At 46.3% G+C, this 22,521-nt stretch overlaps 1 protein-coding gene across 2 annotated transcripts in view; it reads right to left on the reverse strand.

Annotated features, from left to right (window-relative positions):
• TNN (tenascin N) overlaps positions 1-22,521 on the reverse strand; it is a 121,262-nt gene that overhangs the window by 51,730 nt on the left and 47,011 nt on the right. For both annotated transcript variants that reach the window (XM_021930357.2, XM_017957749.3), the window contains exons 3-8: positions 19,474-20,549; positions 9,506-9,949; positions 7,635-8,009; positions 6,921-7,184; positions 3,416-3,601; positions 1,844-1,933 (exon numbers count right to left, since the gene is read on the reverse strand). In XM_021930357.2, coding sequence (XP_021786049.2) covers positions 1,844-1,933; positions 3,416-3,601; positions 6,921-7,184; positions 7,635-8,009; positions 9,506-9,914 — 1,324 coding nt within the window. In that variant the 5' untranslated portion in view covers positions 9,915-9,949; positions 19,474-20,549. The remainder of the gene's footprint in view (positions 1-1,843; positions 1,934-3,415; positions 3,602-6,920; positions 7,185-7,634; positions 8,010-9,505; positions 9,950-19,473; positions 20,550-22,521) is intronic.

A 22,521-nucleotide genomic window follows, 5' to 3' on the forward strand; every position in this document is an offset into this window, starting at 1 on the left:
CACATAATTGACTATCCCCCTACCTGCTCCTTTTCTCTTCCAACATGGGAATTATACCCTCCCTATTTCCTCTCCAGCCCACTTTTCCCATTTAAATATTGAAGCCCTCAAAATCATCTCTGGAGAAAGGTACAGACCACAGATTGTTTCTGTGATTCCATGTTTCTTTCTCCCAGGCATGTCCTTAACCTTGGAAAAATAAACTTCTAAGTTGATTAAGGCCTATCTCAGATACTTTTTGGTTTACAGTAGCTAAGCCCAAAGGCTTACACTTGGGTATCCTGGGTTCAAATCCCAGCTCTGTCCTTTCCTGGCTGGGCAATCTTGAGCTTACTTTTTCCAGTTTTCTTATATATGGCAGAGAAATAATAATAGTATCTACTTCATTGGATTGCTGTGAGAACTAAATGAGATATTCATAAAAACTGTGTAGTGATTATAATGCCTGGCACTCAGTAAGCTCTCAATTAATTCACAGCTACAGGGAATGCCACTGGAGGCACAGAAGTACTTACCATTTTCCAGCTCATTAAAACGGTTCACTAGTCCACTATTCAAGCAGACTGTACAGTCCACATTGTCTAGTTTGTAAATTAAGTTATATGTTCTCCATTATAATTCCCCAACTCTTTCATACTGCATATAAGCAATCTGTTAGGCAGCTGAAATAGTGAATTCAATTCTCACAGCATCTCACCCCTTATTCTCGCCACCATAACCAGCTATTTCCAGGACTGAATTGGAAAGAACTAAAAAACTTTTCAAGAAAGACTCAAAACTCAAAGACTCCTTCTTTACCAGCTCCAAGGATTGGTTTCCCCAAGTGGCACCATGTTCTAGATCACGGGTTTCCAGCATGGGGAAGGCAGGAGCACAGAGTTAATGAGGAAGTTCACAATTCAATATGGACTCAATTATTGTTTAAAAACTAAAAGTTACCTAGGATGTCTCATGTGTATGCCTACCATGTTTTCAAATTCTGTTCTGATTAATAAATTACAAACTTATTGTCAAATATAACTGATTTGTAACCTTTTATCACTATATATTTTCTGAATACACAGATGACAACATACCGCTATTCCCATGTGAGGGTTTTTAATATCTTTTGACATTTTAGAGGAGTCTACTAAGTGTGGTCATCAAGAAAAAACACAGATGTGGCAAGAAGAAAATTATAGATCACTTGTTTTTAGGGAAAAAGGAGCTATGTGCCTATATCCTAGATAATAAATGCCTTAAAAACAATGCAGTGACAGAAGCTATTAAAATAAGCAGAAGGGTATCAGATATGGTCTTATCCTTTGACTCCAAGACCCTGGGAGAGAGTTTCAATGGCAAGAAAAATTTGAAATATGAAAAGTTTGCTTCCCTTTCCCTGCCTAAAAATAGACATCAGTAATAAAGGGATAGACTCTCTCTACATGCAAATCCCAGAATTTTTTTTTTTTTTTTTTTTTTTTTGAGATGGAGTTTCACTCTTGTTGCCCAGGCTGGGGTGCAACGGCACGATCTCAGCTCACCATAACCTCCGCCTCCCAGGCTCAAGCAATTCTCCTGCCTCAGTCTCCAAGTAGCTGGGATTACAGGCAGGCGCCACCACGCCCAACTAATTTTGTATTTTTAGCAGAGACAGGGTTTCTCCATGTTGGTCAGGCTGGTCTTGAACTCCCGATATCAGGTGATCCGCCCACCTTGGCCTCCCAAAGTACTGGGATTATAGACGTGAGCCACCCCGCCTGTCTGCAAATCCCAGAATTCTTATCCAGAGAGGAGTCAGCCAAGAAAAATGTGAGAATGCAAACATGATTAAACGTCCATAGTGCCTCCAAGTAGCTCTCACCTGTCCTGCCATTCAGGAGGATTGGCTTGCCCTCCAGCATTCCTCGCATGGGCACCACCGTGATCTTATATTCGGTCCCTGGGTGCAGACCTGGAAACAAGCAGGCAGTGTGAGACATGAGTGCAGGCTCCAGACCCCTCTCCCCAGCACGGCTCCTCCCCAGGATTTCTCCCATGAGGGAAGATGAGGGGTTTTCCTTCCTCCTCCAAAGACGAATCTGTATCTGCAGGCGGCAAATAAAGCCCCGCAGGAGCAGTGGAACTTGAGGAGTCACTGAGGGGGCTTACTGGCTGGGGACAGGAGTAGGGCATCAGAGCAAATGAGAAGATGCCAATTGAAATGCATTTCAAATGCTCTCTGGTTCTTCACTGGGCCACCTAGCACTTATTTCCCAATTTTATTTATAGGTCCAAATGTGTTTCTGCTCCCAGCAACCCTTTTCCTTCCAAAGTATCTCTCCTTCTCAATGTAATATTTAGCCTAATTTTTTCCTATTTATTTATTAGAGACAGGGCCTCACTGTGTCATTCAGGCTAGAGTGCAGCGGTGCAAACACAGCTCATGGTAACCTCAACCTCCTAGGCTCAAGGGATCCTCCCACCTTAGCCTCTTAAGTAGCTGGGATCACAGGCGTGAGCCACTATGCCCAGCCCTTTTTTTTAAAAAAAAAATTATTTCTCTGTAGAAGCAACTAGAATTATTATTTTTCCTTGGGCACAAATATTCAGACTCTAATGGTAAAATGCAGACAAACAGCAGCTTGTGTGAGGCACAAACTCTCATTCTTCACTCCACAAACACTAAGAACCCCAAAATGTCCTGTCAACACAGAACTCAAGGAGTGGATGGCAGAACAAGGCTCCAGGAGGGAATTCACCATGAAGCTAATAAGCCCCACACTTTCATGGGTCCATTCCAAGGCCTTGTACCTGATTGGGTATTCATGATTGTGTATTACTTTTCTTAAAAAAGAGCCCTGGAATTGTACAAACTTCAGGCACTGCCAAACTTGATCCATCCCTACAGCCTTGTCTCCTTAGCAGCCATTTGAGCTCCAGCTCTTGGCAGCATTAACTCAGAAATCTGAAACAAGGAGCCATCCCTGCTCACTGCACCCTGCCCTCCTCCACGCCTCCCAACACAACCCCTTCCGTGCATCATGCTCAACAAACCAATCTCAATCTGTCTCTCTCTCTCTCTCTCCTCCCCCCCTCTTGCCCCCAACACCCAAAAACACAAGTTCCTCTAAAAGGAATATCTATACACCATCAAATCCATCCTGAGACACAGACAGGGTCTTCAAGAGAGTTTGCTGACTTGGAGAACATCTCACAAATATAATCTGTTAACAAGGTGCTCTGGGATCGAGTTCTGGAATGCTGGGACAGAGTCTACAGGCCTCCCGGGTGGGCTTACGTCTGGCAGATTCAAGGACTGGATTCAAGTGTGATTCCTAAGGCCCCTGGACTCTCTGCACACACTTGAGCAGTGCAGATGCCAGTGCTGTCTGCACACACTATCCCCACCTCTGCATCTACAGCAAACACCCCACATTCCAGTGATGGCTCTTACCAGTGATGTCATATCGGCTCTTGGGGTCACTGCTCTTCGGCACAGTGACCTCAGTTACCTCCTGCCCTGTCATGGGGCCATATCGCAGCTTGTAGTAGTCCACCTCGGTCGAGGGGTTTTCCCACTCCACGTCGAGGGAGTGCTCAGTCTCCTCTGTCACCCAGGCAGTGCCAAGCGCAGCAAGGTCTAGGACAGGGGTGAGGGAGGCAAGAGAAAGTGGTGAAGAGCAGAGGTTCTGAGATTCTGTGACAGGCTGTTGGTTATCAAGTCAGCTCCCTTTCTTGACATCTCAAGAGCTGGCTTCAGTCCCAGGACACAGTTCTTAACAGGTGTCTTTGAGCTACCCAGCTGCTGTTTTTCACATATTGCACAGGCAGACTGTCTTTTGGGAAAGCCTCCACTTCCCCATCCCACCAGAGGCCATGTGGTCTTCCCTGTCCACACTGACTTTGGTCAAGCCCAGACTGTACCTCTCAGGCTGGCCACCCAAATCACTCAATCCAGAGCTCAGAGAGCTACAGCCCTGAACTAAAGGCCCACTCTTCAGCTGCAGAGCCCCTGCCCTCTAAGACGACCTCAGGATAAGAAGCTCAGGCACTTCCATGGAAAGTGGAGAGAATCCATTTCAAACTTTCTCGAGAACAACACTGATGATCCAACAAGCTCCTTCCTTCATCTCCCAAATTGCAGCCCTTGCCTCTCAGATTCTCCTCTAAGGATGAACCCTAGGCAAAACTATAAAGTAGGTGAATTTTAACTCGGTCCATCTGAGTGTCCTTCCTGCTCTTTCTACCAAATTTTAGCACTTCCATCAGGTACCTGGTATTCTCATGCTGCCCAATCTGTCTGTCCTGTGAAGGAAGAGAGTTATTGCATATATTTATTTATAGTGAAGTATTAACAGCTAAATGTTTACTCTTCTACTCAGAAAAAAAAACAAAACATGAGATTACAGTGATTAATACAAACGAATGGCTCATTGCTACGGCTCTAAGGGGAGAGCTTTCCTAGGGGATGGGAGGACTGGGGTCTTTGAGGAGCAGTTTGAATTCCAACAGCCACATCCCAGGCTGAGGGAGCCTGGCCTTCTAAGTTTGGAACAGGAAAGCCAAGGCCCCCCCAGTTCTCAGGCTTCCCCCCTTCATCAGTCACGCCCCCACCTTCACCTCCCTGGAGGTGTCTCCACCCAGGCCAACTGACGGATGATGCAGGACAGAGAATTAGTGCATCAGGCCAGGTGTGAACTCAGTGATCTCAAGGTCCCTGGGCTCTGAACATCCCCGATTCACTCAGTTATGGATAAAGAGCCTCACAGAGCCTTTTCTCTGAAGCTTTTCCTCTCATCCACGGGCTTCCATCTGCCAGGTGCTGTTTTTAGACTTCCATTAAAGATGGCATTCCCTGAAGGACAGGTCAAGAGGTGAGTAATAAACGTGACTTGAGGCTTATAGAAGAGTTCCTACATGGTGTAAAAGAATTGGGAGGGAGTCACAAATGAAAAAGCAAGGACTTAATGAGAATGTTCCTGATTATGGTGGGGAGGAATACCTCTTGTCTTAGGCTCCCCTGAGGAGCAAATAAGAATGTGTTTAAGCCGAATCAGATTAGAAGGTAAGAGAAACTTCACACTAGCAGAATTTTACAAATCCCGAGAGCAAGATGTCATGACGGGCTGCTAGGACTTTCAGAATAGGCATCTCTGTGCTGCACTGGGAGGCTTTGGACACAGTGCTAGCTGTACCAGAGGTAGCCATAGACAAAATGGGGAAGAAGAGAAAAGCAGAGTCTGCCAGCCACAGCGGGCCTGGCTCTCACAGTGAGGACTTGGTGTCTCCTATTGAACATAAATCATTTCACAGGACATCAATGTCAGGTCACTCTTGACCATGTAGATCAAGACAAAAGCAAGACCCTTCCATGATCAACTCTGAACACAGACAAAAACATGACCATTGTCCCAACCACACAAATAGCTAAACACCCACTCTCTTGACTACTATGAGTAATGACCACTTCTGTTACAATCACCAACTTTAGCCTCTCAGAGGGGAGAGGTTCTCCCCACTTCTTGACAGCACCCAATCCCTGCTTCCTTACACCTTCCCCCAAATTACATAACACAGGCCCAAATTCTCTAACCAGTCCTTTTTAACACTGTCTACTGAGACAGCCCTATGGTCTCCCATAGTGTGCAGTCATCCATGCTAGAACAATCAAGACACCCAAGTTGTTTAACTACAGGGGTGCTCCTGGGGGTCTTTAGCTTGAGGGCACTGACAAAGGCAATCACATGTGGTGCCCTCATGATGACCAAGTCTCTCACAGTCCTTTCCAACACTGACCCATCCCCACCTTCATCCTAGTCCCACCGCCAAAAAGGACAGGCAGCTTGATGTCTCTGCAAATACAACTGCATGCCAAAGCTCCATCCATCTGTATCTTCCTAGATCTTTCCCTAGAAGTTTAGGGCAGGATGGAGGCAGTAAATTTTTATCAGTACCTAGAGCAGTGCCTGACAAATGGTAAGTGTTCAATAAAAATGTACTGCGTGAAGGAATGATTCAGTCATTCAACCAACTACGTTTTTCCAAATCCTTGAAGATCTAAGCTGCTTTAAGAATGTTCACAAGGAAACAAGAATGTTTAAAGAGTAAGCAGTGATGCTTATCCTTCTAAACATTTTGGTGGCATTTGCTGGTGCACAGGAGGTTCCGTTTCTCCATATCAAGCCTCCACCATCCTCCATCTTGTTCTGTACCCCAGGCTATGATCTCTGTGAATTGAATCAGCCATTTTCCCTGACCCTCTGGCTTCCAGGTTCAGCTAGCAGGAATCATCAGCAGATCAGAGGGCAGAAGACAGAATTCTGTGGAGACACGGTGGATTGCCTGCATCCCTCTACCAAAACAATCCCACCAAGCAGTTCTTTTCCACAGTTCTCTCTGCGTCCAAGTACCAATGTCTATCCCTTGCCCCTTCAGGCAGGAGTGTATCCTTATTGAAGCAGGTCTTTGTGTTTCACTATCCAACCCCCACCCACACTTTTGTGAACAACCTGTTGATTAAACTTTGAAATTTATTACCCTATTCGTGTCATGTCTTTCCCACCGAGATGAATCTAACTGATACAGGTGGCTTCAGCAGCCTCTCACCCATACCGACTTGAACTTTCTGAATGGCTTTGGGGGTTCAGTGAGGGACTGGGGATGCAGGTCCACCCTTTGACTGCTTATGAGAAGGTGCAGACCCTACTAATCTCAGGGACAGAGAAGACCCCATGAGCCCCCATCTAGCAGGTCTTCATGGGCTTAGAGGACCCAGTAATCAGGGAGCAAGGAAAGAAGAGAGAGAACTGGGACTCTTCAGAACCTAGGATTGTGGCAGCTGTGTTTTTCAAACTCCAAGTCAAGGCAACTGCCTGACGGGTATTTGTGGGAATAATGAAAGAAAACATTTAGAATGGGGCCTCTCCTGGGAACCCTGGGGCATCAGGTGGCTTCCTCACCCGTGGTGGCAAGTAGATGCTGTGGGCTGCTAAAAATGTCTTTCTTGACGTTACGCAGGGTGACTATGTATTTGGTTCCAGGCAGCAAACCAAGAATCTTGTAGCTGTGTTGCTCCTTGGGCACTCGGATCTGCTTCCCAGACAGCTCCTTCCCCAGGGGGTAGTAGTTGAGGAAATAGTGATCCACCTGGCTGGAGGGCTCCCAGCTCACCAGCAGAGAATCCTCCGTGCTCTTGAGCAGCTGCAGGCCCTGTGGGGCGACCACTGCAGGCAGAACAGGAACAGGGAAGAGAGGGTGAGCAAGGGAGGCAATCCAGACCCAGTGAGTATTCCCTGAGCACTATAAGGGTGGGTATGCAGGATGCAGACATGTGTAAGACGCCATTCCCGACCCCCAGAAGTTATTAGCTGAACGACAGGTAATGAATACTAACCCCCTCACCACACGCACACACTCACACACAGCCATTAGATCACAAGACCAGCGGTCCTCAAGGTTAGGGCCTCAAACCAGCAGCATCAGCATCACCTGGGAACTTGTTAGAAATGCAAATTCTTAGGCCCCATCGCAGAATCAGAAACTCTGGGATTGGGACTCACTAGTCTGGATAGGCTAAAGGAAGACACCCCCAAAGGGAACAACGTGTAATTGACAGTTAAATGGTGCATTGGAAAGAAGAGTCCGGCGGCCCGAGGGCACATCTCCGCTCTCACCCTGGGCACAGTCCAGGCCTGTGAAGCCCTCCTCGCAGTAGCACTCGCCCGTGTCGCAGAAGCCGTGGCCGCTGCAGTCGCCGGGACAGCGTCGCTCGCTGCAGTCCTCAGACGTGAAATCTTCGTGGCACTGGCACACGCCGCGCACGCACTCACCGTGCCCGCTGCAGTTCTCAGGGCAGGCCGGGTAGCCGCAGTCGGCACCCACGTAGGGCTCGTGGCACAGGCAGCGCCCGTCCACGCAACGCCCGTGGCCGCTGCACGCCCCGGGGCAAGCCAGCTGCTCGCAGGCGGGGCCCTCCCTGCCCTCCTCGCAGTGGCAGCTGCAGGTCTCCAGGGAGAAGGTCCCGTGGCCGCTGCAGCGGCGGCTCAGATCTGGGAGGGAGAGGTAAAACAGTAGGCTGGGTTGAAAGGTTGTGCGAGGGGATCTCCTTCCTTTGAGATCAGCCATGCAAGACCCAGAAATCACTAGCCCCATTCTTAAGGGTCTGGTGATTTCTGGGTCTTGCACGGCTCTTTTTTGGAGGATGGTGGAGCTCCACAAGGGAGAAAAGGTGTTGACCCTTTCCAGCCTGGGCCAGGCTTTCTAATCTGTGACATCTGCAAACGTCTCCTCCTTTCTCTGCCTGAAAAGGCTGCAGGACCCACCCTTCTTTTCCTTCCCATGTGAATTCCCCCTGTTCCTTCCTCTCTACATGGTGGTCATTATTTAGTGCCTTCCTATGGAGGGGCCTTAAATGCTCCACCCTGGCCAGCTGTCACTGTGGGGCAGGACTCCTGGGCGGAAAGTGAGATCCAGGCAGGTTGGAGTTTGCTGGAACTAGCAAGGCTGGGACCTTGTGAAATGAGTCCAGATTGAAGCCTGGAAAAACGAAACTGCAGAAGCCACAAAATAGCCTACTCTTAACTATGGGTACTGTGGAGAAGGGAATTAACCAGGCTCCCCTCTCTGACCCTACACAGCAAGAGGCAGCTGGAGGGCGGACCGGTCAGTGCAATCTCCTTTGTGGCCCACCTTCTGCTTCTCAGAACACCTTCTCTCCTTCCTAAAAACGCTTCCAAAGTGGGGGCTCCTCAGAGGCAAGTCCATGCTGGTTATTCATGGCAGTGGCCCTGGTGCCGAGTTCTGTATCTGGATCCGAAAGTTAAGGTGCTCTTAACCGTAGCAATTCCTTCAGGCATGAAATCCTATGCCAAAGTACTGTTCATTATCCTTGGATCAGCCTGGGCAGTTTATGTTTAAAAGTGACAGGGGATGGGTGGGGGGAGAGCCTTCATTATTTGTAAAATTAAATTGTAATTATTTTACAATTGTAATTATTTACTAATAAGATAATTATAATTTACTGATTTGTAAATTCCACTAAGGACCAGGAATCTTCTATGCATCATCTCTAGTTCTCAGAACTATACTAGTTGATAGAATTATCCTTGTTGGACAGTTGAGGAAACGTAAGGGATTTGTCCAAAGTCACACAGCTAAAAAGTGGTAGAACCGGGATTTGTAAACTGTCCTGTCTAGCTCCAAGGCCGTATCTTTCCTGTGTATGTCATCGCTTCCTCTCTGAATAGAGCTTTGATTCACAGGCATGACAGCCCCTAGAAGCATTCCCATCTGGAAGCAATAGGCCAGGAGTCTAGACTCTCTGCAAGAGATGCTGGTCCCTCCCTGCTCAGCTTCCAGATGCTCCCTGGAGCTAGTACCAGTGAATAAATGAATAAATAGCAGGGATGGGCCCCCTAGAGAAAACCTAGAATGAGAAGTGGGAGCACGCCAGAGTCACAAAGTGCTCATGAGGCTAGCGGAGCCCCTGGCACATAATAGGTACTCATGAAATGTTTGTTGAATGAATACCAGGTGGTGAGCTCACCAGTAGCTCCCTGGCAGCAGCGCTGGGCACTACACTGTTCCTTCATCTCCACCATCTCTTCCTCCAGCTTTTTCACCCGGGCCAGGAGGTCCTGGACACTGCCTGCCAACTCGCAGTCCTTCTGTGGCGTCTGAAGGCGGATGTTGTGCCTGAAGACGATGTTCTGTTCCTCCCCGGCCTCACCCAGGGCCAAAAGCGAAGCCCCATCGTCACTGAGGGGCTGAGGGTCAGCCTCCACCTGAACCAAGGCAGACTTAGGCACATCGATCTTGTAGGTGTGGCTGACAGTGACCTGTTGCTCCTTGTTGTTGCAGCTGGGAGGCTCCAGAGTGGCTGGGGCCGAAGCCACCAGGAGCACAGAGCCAAGCAGGAGCCCCAAGGGGAAGCGGAACATCTCCTGGAGACTCATCCTTGGAAAGACAGGGAGCAGACCCTCCAGGATGCCTGTATTTAGAAACATTACAAAAGAAAGCCATGAAGATGTGCTGAGGGAAGCTGGCTTTTTTACCAGATTCTAAGAGCCCACAGGAAGCTGAGAAACCAGCAGAAAGAACTCATTCTATTTCTCCCAAGGATCCGAACCAAATTACTTTCTGTTCCTGCCTCACAGATTGCATATTCCTGCCTCCTGTCTTTGCTTACTGTTCACACTGCCCAGGATGCCCTTCTCTTCACCTCTCATTCTAGGCTCACCTGCACTTATTAATAATAATAAGAGCAGCTCTCTTATGTTGACAGCCTATTGTGTATCACGCTTTGATCCCCCTAAGTCTGGATCTTTACAGCAACCCTAATATTATCCTCCCTCTTAACAACATCAACAATAAGAGCTGCACATAGAGCACTTGCTGTGTGATAGGCACTATTCTAAATGTTCTAAGTGTTTCACATTTATTAACTCATTCCATTCTCACAATTGTTTGTGGAATATACTATGATTACCCCCATCTTATAGATATGGAAACGGAAGCACTACTACTTTAAATGATTTGCCAACCAGGATTTGAACCCAGGCAATCTGACCCCAGAGTCCACGCTCATCCCCACAATGCCACGCTGCTTTGCACAGATGAGGAAGCTGAGCAAGTTGTCCTGAGTCCCACAGCCAGGAAGAGCAGAACCTGTACTCAGACTCAAGTCCACTGACTGCAGGGCCAGCATCCTGCTCATGACACCCACTTGTGTACCAGTAAAATATAAGAATTTCTAATAAAATTACCCGCTCCACAAAGTCTTCTCTCCTGTCCCCCTGCCTCATCCAGCTAGAGACTAGCCTCGCTTCTGCTAAGCATTCAGAGAAATGGACCTGTCCCTCACTGCTGGTCTCTTGAGTGTTGACCTGGTATTACAGTTACTCTTGTATGCAGCTCGTCTTCCCACTAGGCTGTGAACCTGTTAAGGACAGGACTGATTCATCTTGGGGCCCTCCTGGGGCAGGAGCACAGTCACACATGCTGAGAGGTTTGGTCACTGTTTCTCAAATCTATCTGTGCATGGGTGGCCCAATTTGTCAGTCAAGCAGATGACCTGAGATGGGGCCAGCGGTTAGGTTTTGCCTCCTCCCTCACCAGGAGGTGGTGTCTTCACCACTGTCAATGAGCAGAATAACTCCTCTTTCCAGCCATTTCCCCTTGTGCCCCCAATCCCCATCTGGGATGGCCCATTCTTTGCACACTAACAAGTTGAGGCAGGACAGACCACAAGAGACCCCGCTTTCACCTCACATTTTGCTCACAGGAACCTCAGTCACAAGACACATCCCAGTTGGGCTTGCGTACAGCAGTTATTTAGAAACTGATCTGCAGAGCTGTCTCTTGACAATGGGTTTCTGTAACCAACCTAAGACCTGCAATTATTTATGCCAAAGTTTGAAGTCAGGAAACACAGTCCTTTCCTGTGGTCTGTGTTTTGCTTGAGCCCAGGCTCTCCCTGCCTGTGGTGAGAGGCAGTTGGGATATGGTGGAAAGGCACCTCAGACAGGCTCCAGGATGTGCATCTCTAAAAGTGCTCCTCATCCTGAGCCTCCGCCTCCTTGTCTGTAACGTGGGAATGACAGCGCGTCACCCCTCTTGGATGTGGACAGCAGTGAGCACCATGTCTGGCACGTGAGCAGGGCTCAGTCAATATTTTGAGATTTATTTTGTTTTCAATCAAGTACTGAATGTGACTTCTTTTTCTTCCTTATGTTTTTTACTATAAAGAATAATGCCAGCCAGGCATGGTGGTTCACGCCTGTAATCCCAACACTTTGGGAGGCCAAGGCGGGCAGATCACTTGAGGCCAGGAGTTCGAGTCCAGCCTGGCCAACATGGTGAAACTCTTTCTCTGCTAAAAACACAAAAATTTGCCAGATGCGGCGGTGCACTCCTGTAATCCCAGCTTCTCAGGAGGCTGAGATAGAGAATTGCTTGAACCCGGGAGGCGGAGGCTGCAGTGAGCCAAGATCGTGCCACTACACTCCAGCCTGGGTGACAGAGCAAGACTCGATCTCAAATAATAATAATAATAATGATACTAATAATGCCTAGGTTGAAAGGCAACTTTCAACTATATTGATCATAAAAGGAAGAAATATTTCTAGCCACTAAGCCAAATTCTGGTAATATGTAAAATGTTTTACTTTTAATAGTCATAATTCATTTAGTATCAGGAAATTGAGGAAACAGGGGATGAAGAGCCCTGGGAGAATAAAAGAAGAAGAATCTCAATAGTATTAGATGCTAAATGTTATTTATTGAGTTGCTGCTACGCGCTAGGCATTGGCTAGGTGCATTAATCCGTGTAATTAATCCCCAGAGCTGCCATGTAAGCTCAGTGTTCCTCTCCTCACTCAAAAGGTAAGGAAACCAGATCTGAGAGGTAAAGTCATTTGCCAGTGGTTGTCCAACTAAAAGTGGCAGAGCCAGGATTCAAACGCAGACCCATCTGATTGCAAGCCTATGCTTGCTCTGCGTCAGTATGACGTTCTGATACAAATGACAAAAGAGAGCAGTTAGATACATGTCCCTATGCAATGCTTTCATCTGTTATACATGTTGTACCCAAGGGATGTGCCACTACTGTGAATTAAACAGAATGGTACCTATGAAGAGTTTTTCTTTGTGTTACCCCTTTGCCCTCCCACTCCTTCGTGGCTCTTCCTATCACATGTATTGTTGATAATAATAAGAGCTCACTTCTTCTGAGCACTGAGAGCATTTCAGGCACTGGACTCAACACCCAGCAGATGGAATGAAATAGTCAATGGGACACTTCTTGCTGTCTTGCAACTTGGACCATGGGTAATAAGTGCCTGCACATTTCTTTTCTTTTCTCTCTCTCTTTTTTTTTTTTTTTTTTTTTGAGACAGGGTCCCATTCTGTCGCCCAAGCTGGAGTGCATTGGTGCAAATATGGCTCACTGCAACATCCACCTCCTGGGCTCCAGTGATCCTCCCACCTCAGCCTCCTGAGTAGCCAGGACTACAGGTATATGTCACCGTGCCTGGCTAATTTTTGTGTTTTTTTGTAGAGATGGGGTTTCACCATGTTGCCCAACCTGGTCTCGAACTTCTGGGCTCAAGCAGTCTGTCCACCTCAGCTCCCCAAAGTGCTAGGATCATAGCCGTGAGCCACCGCACCTGGCTGTGCCCACACATTTCAAAGAGAGTGTGCTACTGGAGGTTTGGGGGTTGGGGGTGAGGTCAGGATGAATAAGGCGGAGTGGCAGGCAAAGAGACCAGTGCCTGATTCTGGCCCAGAGGAATTCACAGAGGGAAGCGTGGCTGGAACAGGGGGCTGCAGTGTGAGAGGCCTGAAACTCAGACTTTGGCAAGGCCAACTTGATGTCACAGAAATGAGGCATGTTAGAGCTGCCAAGAGGGCAGTTGAGGGCCCGAGCTGAGGTGCATGTCCACCGTTCAGTAGGAGTGTGCCACCCCAAGGCGGCGACTGCAGGAGGACATGCTCAGTGGGTGGGAAGGGGAATATCTAAAGATCCCACAGAAGCTCCCCAGAAAGGAGGGGTGGCCCAGCACTGGGAGCATTCGCCGTAACAAGGGCATCCAATGGAGGGAACCACAACAGCCCCAGTAAAGTAAAAATGCCCTCTTCTTCTTTTCTAATCCCCACCTCGCCCCAGGCAGCAGCAACCTGGTGAAGCCAGAAGCAGCCATGCATGTCAGGGAGGGAGAAATGGAGGGAGGAAAGCACCAAGCCCCTTCCCTCCAGCTTCTCTGCAGGTTCCAGTGTCAGGTCTGAGCTGAGAAAGAAGAAAAGATGTGACCTGGATGACAGACTGAGGCTCAATACTGAAATGGACTTGCCTTCACAAAAGCAATTCTCTTCTAAGACCAAAAGCTACCAGAAAAGCTCTGGAAGCTGCTTGAGATTTGTGTCAGAGGATGGAGGGAGTGGGAAGCCAGGAGAATGAATTGGAAGGCAGGTGTAGGATAAAAATAATGATATTTCACAATGACCATCCTTAAACATTCATTGCAAAGATAAAAGCCACACACTTTTCTCCACTTGATCCCCAGGATAGGAACTGAGGCTCAGTGGCATCGAGCAACATGTCCTGATTATGCAATTGATGAGCACACGGCCACAGATGCAACCCCAGGTGCACAGTTTCCAGCAATGGAGCCATTAACCCCTGTGTACTTCTGCCGTTCCCCAGTAACAATTCATATTGATCTCTGAAGCACCTACTGTGTTCATGGCAGCCTATGAGTTTCCACTACCCAAAAATCTTCTTCCTGGGCAAAAATAGGGCTGAAAAAGCAAACTTCCCTGCCCATGCTTTCCATCCCACCCCCCACCCCCAGCCTGAGACATAAATGGAGTGCAGATGGTTTTCTGAAGAAGTTCTCAACGAACACACACACAAAAAAAGCCATGGACTCTTGCCATAAACCACAGCAAGGCTGCCCAGAGCCCAGGTCTACAGCATTTGTTTTTGTAGCCTGGAATATGAGAAACCCCAGAAGTCCCTGTTGGAGCCCTTGGTGTTGCCTGTCCTTCTGATTTGTAACAAGATGTCCTCATTAATTACTGCCTCTCAGATTCCAAAAGTTGCACTCAGATTTTCCTGGGTAGGTTGATTGTTCGAAAGAAGATGAGAGCAAGGGAAATCCTCAACCTAACACTCTGTCAAGTGTAATGAGAAAGAAGAGAAGCCTGCTGGCTCTCACTTCAACACGTGGCAGGAGAGAGACTCCTTGTTTAATAGCAGAAGGGAAGGATGACTTCATCAACTCTTTCAGTATGCACAGCAAACCACAGGCTGAGCTCCGCGACGGTGGGGAGGGGGCAGAGAGGGCAGAAGATTTTTGTAAGCAAAACGCAGGATGATACATTTCCAAATAGGGAGGATTATTCTACTGAGGGGTATTTTCCCATGGGAAGTTGGGTAAATTCTTCAGGGATGCATGAAGCAAAGGGCATTTACATGCAGGAAATGTGTATGTAGGAACCACAGAAAACCAGTTGTCCCCAAGAATCATTGTCTTACAGAGGCTAGTCAGGTCTTTAATTCTAACTGCAGGAGAGGTGTTGGGTGGTGTGGGAAGCTGGGAGGGAGGGATACATTAGACTCAGGAACAAATGCTTCGTTGTATTGCTTTTACCAGAAAGGCTCTTTGAGGGGTACACGACTGACCACAGATGGTCCCCCTACTTCTGCCTTCAGATGTTGCAGGGCTCTATGCTTCTGCTGTGTTCTCTCTTGGTATCTGCATCTACCCCTGTGGCTTTAATTTCCAGCCAAATATTGACAGCCACCAAATCTGTATGCATGTTCCTAGCCCAGGCATCCTCATGAGCTCAGAGATGACAGAGATGGCTGTGACTGTGTTGATCCCCTCTGTATCACCAGCCTCATAGCACACTCCTGTCAAAGTAATATTTTGTGAAGTAAATAGTAATAGCCACTGGATTTGTGTGTGTGTGTGTGTGTGTGTGTGTGCTTATTAGATAACGGACATTGTGCCAAACGCTATAAAAATTATCCTCATTTAATCTTCAAAATCCTGGGAGTCAGTTGATACCATTCTTTGTGATAGGTCCTCAGAGAAGTTAAGTAATTTGCCAAAGGACACACAGCTAAAAAGCAGCAGAGCTGGGATCATACACCAGGTCTGTCCACTACCCACATCTGTGTTCTTTATCTCTCTGTTATATGTCCTGTATATATAAAAAACAAAACAAATAAACAAAAAAAACCCCACCAAATGTCCTCCGTTCTGCCACGTGTTTTTAAGACAGGGTTTTTTTTTTTTTCCTGAAAATAAAAGAAACCCAAGATATAAATTGGGTTTTCAGTTAAAAATTAATAAATCGATAACTAAATCCTGTGCCTGTACTTCCTCTGAGTGGTGCCAAGGATGATCCACTGGGAACATGAATTGCATTTCCCTCACATGGAGGTTAAGTCCCAGTCACTTCTCATGAAAAGCTGGAGAATTCCCTTCCTAGGAAACACCAAAGTGCACGGAGACTTCTGTCTGCAGGGGCAGATGGCATCTAAGCGTTGGCCAAGGGAGGAGGATGGCCCCTGAATCCTGATGGTCCTCTTGGCCCCCAGGGGTGGATGGTCTCTGTGTCACCTCATTTTCCCCAAAGAAGGACACACACCCTGGGTCAGGAAAAAAAAATACTACTTACGCCAAAGAAGAGAGGTAGCCAATTTCTAGCCACTGTTACAGACCTTTATACTTAAATTCAGGGCTTTCTCTGGTTCCCTTATTATCTCATCCTGCCTTGACAGTTAACCACAAGAAAATGAAAGCACTGCTTTGGGTTTTAGAAAGAGTGTATCATCGTGGATTTCCAGCCGAGTCACTTAAGAAGATATTCTGTCCCCAAATGACAGGGTGGATATCATTAAACTATGAAGGAAAATGAGGGAGATGAGTGGCTAGGGATGCATCAATGTCACAAACACGGGCAAACTTGTCACTGCTTTCTTAACTCTCTTAGGCATATTTTGCTAATGATCTTCAGCTTGGGCCCTGGGTGACTCAGGGGTCTTCCCTGTACTTCCCAAGTAACCTGGTCCAGGACAGCAAGTTCTCAGCTGGCTGAGGAATCTACCCTGGTTCAACTCACCGTGAACTGGAGGCTTAGGCAACAGATTTCACCTCTGTATCTCTTTCTCCTTCAGATCCAAGAACATGGATGTACAAGGGAGGTCTGTCTCTCCTAGGTTAAACTCCAGGGGCAGCAAGTACATACAAACGTCTTTATTTCTAGTCTCTGTGACGCTGAACTCTGTGCAAGCATTGCATGTAGGATACAAGACAGCTAGGTGTGGACAAGAACGGAAATTTGGTTTTATGTGATAGGGCTTAGTACGGTCACATTCTGGGCATCACTCTGTCCCCCCATTCTCCTAGTTCTGTGGGACACCCACAGAGTGCCCAGGAAGTCCTTGGAGATGACTCTCACACCACTGTGCTAGAACCTTTTTCCTGGAGAGCCATCCCATCAAGTCTGCCCACCCGCCTGAGGCTTGAAAAGATCAAGGATGGTGTCCTGACCCAGCCTCAGCGCTCAATCACTTTTTCAGGGGTGGCCACAGGCTCATTGTGTTTTCTTTTGACAACTGACTCTTAATCTGCCTTGCAAAGGCTTAAATGGGTGATGATAATGGTAGCTACCATTTTCTATGCATTTATTACATGCCAGGCTCTGGGCAAAACACTTTAAAATCTCCTCTTAAACATCAGGCAAAGATGGTCACTTACCCCCAGAGGATGAATCACTTTTTCACAGCAAGAACTTCCTTTAGCTTTTGTGGGACCAACCTCGTGCACAATAACAAGATAAAATAGACCCAGGACCTAAATTCCGGAACCTTCCTCTCCCATATTCAACCAAACAGCCAGTTTCCAGAATGACTAAGTATTACTTTGTATCCAATTAGCCCTAATATCCGTGGGTGTGAGAGGCATCAGATTAAAACAAAACAAAACAAAAACTCTGCAATTTCTTTCTTTAGCTAATGTGTTTTTTTTCCACATACTGAAGTAACTTTAAAGTTCCAGCCTTCTAGCAAGGCGGAGAGTGTTTGCTAATTTCCAAGCATTTGCACTGTTCCACTCTCACACGAGCTGGGTACAGATTCAAACGGTGGCTGGGCAGCATTAGCAGTGAGTCCACTGTGGCAGAAACAGCAAAGTCCCTGTCCATCCATGGATCAGGCCTGAGATCTTAGCATCCTCAGCTCACAGACTGGTGGCTCCAGATGCTGCTACAGGACCTAAACCATGATCTCATGTCTGTATCCAGATCCTATTGGAGCCAAGGCTCTGGAATGAGCAGTGAATGGACAAAAGTTTCCACTGGGCCTGGGCACAATTTCTTCAGGCATCTTCTCAGAAACAGAGCTCTGCCCACCCTACATTTCAAACCACAGAGCAGCACTGGACTGGAAAACCAGAAGCCACGGGATGATTTGAAATCATTTGTTCTATTTTCCCTCCTTCGGGAGTCAGCTGCAGCCTACAAATTGGGGACAAAGCAGTACTTAGAGTTGTATGAAAGAATGCCAGGTGCCTTCTTTCCTTCTCTCCGGGAAAAACGATACCAGTATTGACACTCTTATTTTTTCCTGTGTCTGACACTGTCACCTTGATTCTGAGTCTGCAACAAATGTCTGAATGTCAAGAGGCCAGTTGTCAACATGTAGCCCTGACCGAGCAAGGTACCATCTGATGCCTTGGTGACACCTCAGCTTTTCCAAGAACCAGTGGATTTTAGGCACTATGGCTAATCTGTGTCCAGATGTGGGTAGTTTGTTACTTTTATGTTGGAACTTGTTCTTTTCTTTTAATGCTTATATAAGCAACACAGGTTTCATGCTTTTAAGTGGAACCCTGCCTGTTCTCATTCATTCTTTCTCCATCCTTCCCCTAGATCTCTCCCAAGCACAAAAATTAATAAATAAGTAAAAAGTAAGACCTCCAAAAAGTAGCGTGGTTTTTTGTTTGTTTGTTTGTTTTGTTTTGTTTTGTTTTGTTTTGTTTTGTGACGGAGTTTTGCTCTTGTTGCCCAGGCTGGAGTGCAATGGTTCGATCTCGGCTTACCGCAACCTCCACCTCCCGGGTTCAAGCAATTCTCCTGCCTCAGCCTCCCTAGTAGCTGGGATTACAGGCATGCGCCATCACGCCCGGCTAATATTTTGTATTTTTAGTAGAGATAGGGTTTCTCCATGTTGGTCAGACTGGTCTCGAAATCTCAGCCTCAGGTGATCTGCCCACCTCGGCCTCCCAAAGTTCTGGGATTACAGGCGTGAGCCACCGCGCCTGGCCAAGTTTTTGAGATATCTTGAAATGTTTTCTTTGAGGTAGTGTGAGGGTAATAGTATGGGGATTTGGAGAGAAGTTGTCGTCTAAACAAATAATAATTAAAACCTGTAAAATTAAACGTCTGGATATACTTCAAAACTGTTCAAATGTGTTTGCAAACATCCCCTTAACTGATTCACACAAAATCCAGAAAACGGGAAAGTTATCCTAGCTTCCTAATCCTAACTAAAATAACCATTCTGTTTTAGGATTTAAAAGAATAATGAGATATAACAAATACTAAATTATCCAAAAGAGAGAGAGAGAGAGAAAGTTTTGACATTGTAAATAAGTTAAAAAGAAAAAAAGATGAGAAGGAACATCTTAAAGGAAATATTTTATACAAAAATGTGTTACTCCAGGTAGAAACTGATACAACACAGACTGCATCTGGCCAGGAAAGAAGATAACTATGCTTAGCCCTGTCTGAGATTGGCGTATAATACTAAGGACGCAGCACATGGGTCCTGAGAGGTACCTCCCAATTCATTTTAACTTTTCATGGAGTGGATAAGAGACTAATTACACTGCCCAGATTTTCAGGCTCGGGAATGGAGGCACCTGAGCCACCACTTTTGAGTTCATCCGCATTGGCCACCTTCCTCCCTCCAGTAAGTAAAGCTTGGGCAACTGGCACTCTTACCTGGGAGGCTGCTGGGTGCCTCTTCCAACGCTGCTGCTCCTGTGAGCCGGTCTCCTCCTGCCGCAGACCTTGGTACTTGCTGGTCGTCCCTTGTTCTCGTCTCTCCTTGGCTTCCCTCCCTGGGTTTAAATCCTGTCTAGGCCAGAGGAGGAGCAAACGGAGACTCCTGGTGTTTTCCTCCCTTCCCAGCAGGGACTCTGCTAAAAGATATGAGCAATTCCTTCTCTTATTCTAACTAGGAAAGAAAAATATATACATTTCCTTCTTCTTTTTCACTTTGATTACACAGCAGCTAAAAATACTGGAGGCTGTTTCCATTTAAGTGAATCCAGAATAAGGATATTAAAAGAGTTTGCCGTCTCCTGGCCAGGAGCTGGGTCTCCGGGTTCAAAAGTGCATTTATAAAGTTTCTCTTTTTCTTGTTTCAGGCATTCCGGGACTTATTGCCTACTGCTTTTAAAATGGGAAAAAGTCTTTAGCACAGAAAGAAATGAGTGGAGACCCTCAGGGACAGAAGCTCTTCTGACTTCCCTCCTCCTTTATCCATCGTCTCACACTTGTGAGTGGCAGGGCTCTGAAGTGGGGGCAGGAATAGCAGACTGGGGACATTCGGTCCCACAAGTCCACTCCGACCCTCACCCCATCCCAAATGCCTCCCACATGCCAACAGCACAAGAGTTCCAAAACCAGGAAAGAATAGTCATGCCCCTTTCTGGCTGCCCTTCCTCTTTTGCCCTCAGATGGACAGGCCTTCATCCTTCCAATGAGCCAGAGTCATTTCAATAGGGCACGGCTGACACCTGCTGCCTTTCCTCACACCCCATCCCTCTCCTGCTCTGTGGGAAGTAGATTCTGGAGTGCAGATCCACAACAACATGAAGGAGACCCTATGTCTCCAGTTCACCTATGTCAGCACCAAATGCTGCTGGAGGGAAAGGAGAAGGAGAGACGGGGAACCAAAAAGTGGCCCCCAGAAATTGGAGGGGGTGCCCCGAGGCAGCTTGCCTGTATCTGAAGCTTGTGTCTGCTACTTGCAAATGACCTCTGACAACTTCTTTGTGGCTCAGCTTACTCATCTGTAAAATAGGAAGAGTGTCTTATGGTTATTGTGAGGTTCAAATAAGTAGATGGGATAAAGAACTTAAACTAGTCCCAAGACACAATGAGGACTCGGTAAAGATTACCTGCTACCATGATTATTGTAATTTTTAAATTCTCCTTATGTATCCCACTAAATCATATTTGATCATCTCCACATCAGTCCAGGTGGGTTCATAGTTCTCTGCCCTTCACTTACAATCATAAATAGTTCTGATATCTGGCCCTGGAATCCAGGCCAGCCATACACAGAGGTGACCAGTGGGGTATGAACCAAGGTCACCAGAAAATTCCCCAACTCCCAAACATCTCTTTTCTCCCTTGGACTTTTTTCTCTGCTCCATAAAAGGGAAAATCTCTTCTAGAGGATCCTAAGACTCTATTGCACCCTCAAGTTGCTCTCCTATTCTTAATTTCCTTTCACCAATTCTCCCCAAATGAGTGGTCTTCACCAACTCTCTCCATGACCCCATTTTCCATGCCCTCAATAGGAATAACTAAACCAGTGCACCACGCTCCTAAGAAGCCACCTTCTTCTAGCCTCTCCTTATTACAGCCGGTATTAGTTAGTTGCCTGTATTAGTTAGGACATGGAGCTGTAGCAAAGAGACGCTCCAATGCAGTCGCTTAACAACATAGATGATTTCTCTCACATAACAGTAGAAGACAGTGGCCCAGGGCTGGTAGGGAAGTGCCGCCATCCACAGCACACACCCACCACGCTCTAGGGCCATCATCTCTCAGCCAATAGGAAGGGCAAGGGGATGAGGGCAGATGGAAGTGCACGCTCATTCCTTACAAACACAAAAACAAAAACTTTTTATACTTATTTCAGACTTGCAGAAAAATTGCAAAAATATTGAAAGAATCCCTGTATACCCTTCATTCACATTCTCCAAGTGTTAGCATTTTATCATATTTGCTTTATCATTCATTCTCTCTTAATAGTTTTCCCCAAAAACATTTGAAAGCAAATTAAAGACATGATTTATCTCTTTATCCCCTTATGTCTAAAAAACTGCAGTATGGGGTGTTTCCCAACAAGGGCATACTCTCCCATAACCTCAATACAATGATCAAAGTCAGGAAGTGACATTGACATAATACTATTGTCTAATTTACAGACTATATTCAAATTACATTGATTGTTTCTCTAATGTCTTTTATAGCAAAAGAAAAATAATTTACTGGCCCAGGATTCAATTCAGGATATTTAATTGCATTTAGTTGCCCTGTCTTTAAAATTTCCTTAAATTGGAATAGTTCTTCAGTCTTTGTCTTACATGACCTTAACATTTTTTTTAAGAGAAAACGTCAGTTATTTTGAAGAATGTCCTCAGTTTGCATTTGTGTGGTGTTTCTTCAGGCCTAGATTTAGGCTATGCATTTTTGGCAGGCAGCGGCAGAAGCGTGTCTTTTGATCCATCATACCAGGAGACACTTGATGGCAGTCTGTCCCCATGTTGGTGATGTTACTTTGGACCACTTGGTTAGGGTGATATCTGCCAGGTTTCTCCACAGTAAATATTTGCCCCCTTTTATTTAACAGATATATTGTGGGATGATGTTTTTAAACCATGTAAATATTCTGCTGCTTCTCCTATTTTCACCCACTAGTTTTAACATCCATTGTTGATTCTTGCCTGGAACGATTACTACTATGGTGGCTGCCAAATGGTGATTTTCCTAATTTCATCTTTCCTTTTATGTTTATTAGATAGAATTCTATTATAAAAAATAATTTTTCTTCCCCCACCTTTATTTTATCAATTACTTTACATTCAAAGTGACTCATATTCTTTTTTTTATTCTATGGGTTATATTCCTGTACTATTATTATTTTGTTGCTCAAATTACACCAGATTTGGCCAGGGGGAACCCTTCAAGCTGGTTCCTGTGTGCTTTTAACACACTCCCATCATTCTTTGAGTGTTTCTTTACTTTTAGCAC

This window comes from Papio anubis, chromosome 1, assembly GCF_008728515.1.
Source record: "Papio anubis isolate 15944 chromosome 1, Panubis1.0, whole genome shotgun sequence".
NCBI lineage: Eukaryota > Metazoa > Chordata > Mammalia > Primates > Cercopithecidae > Papio > Papio anubis.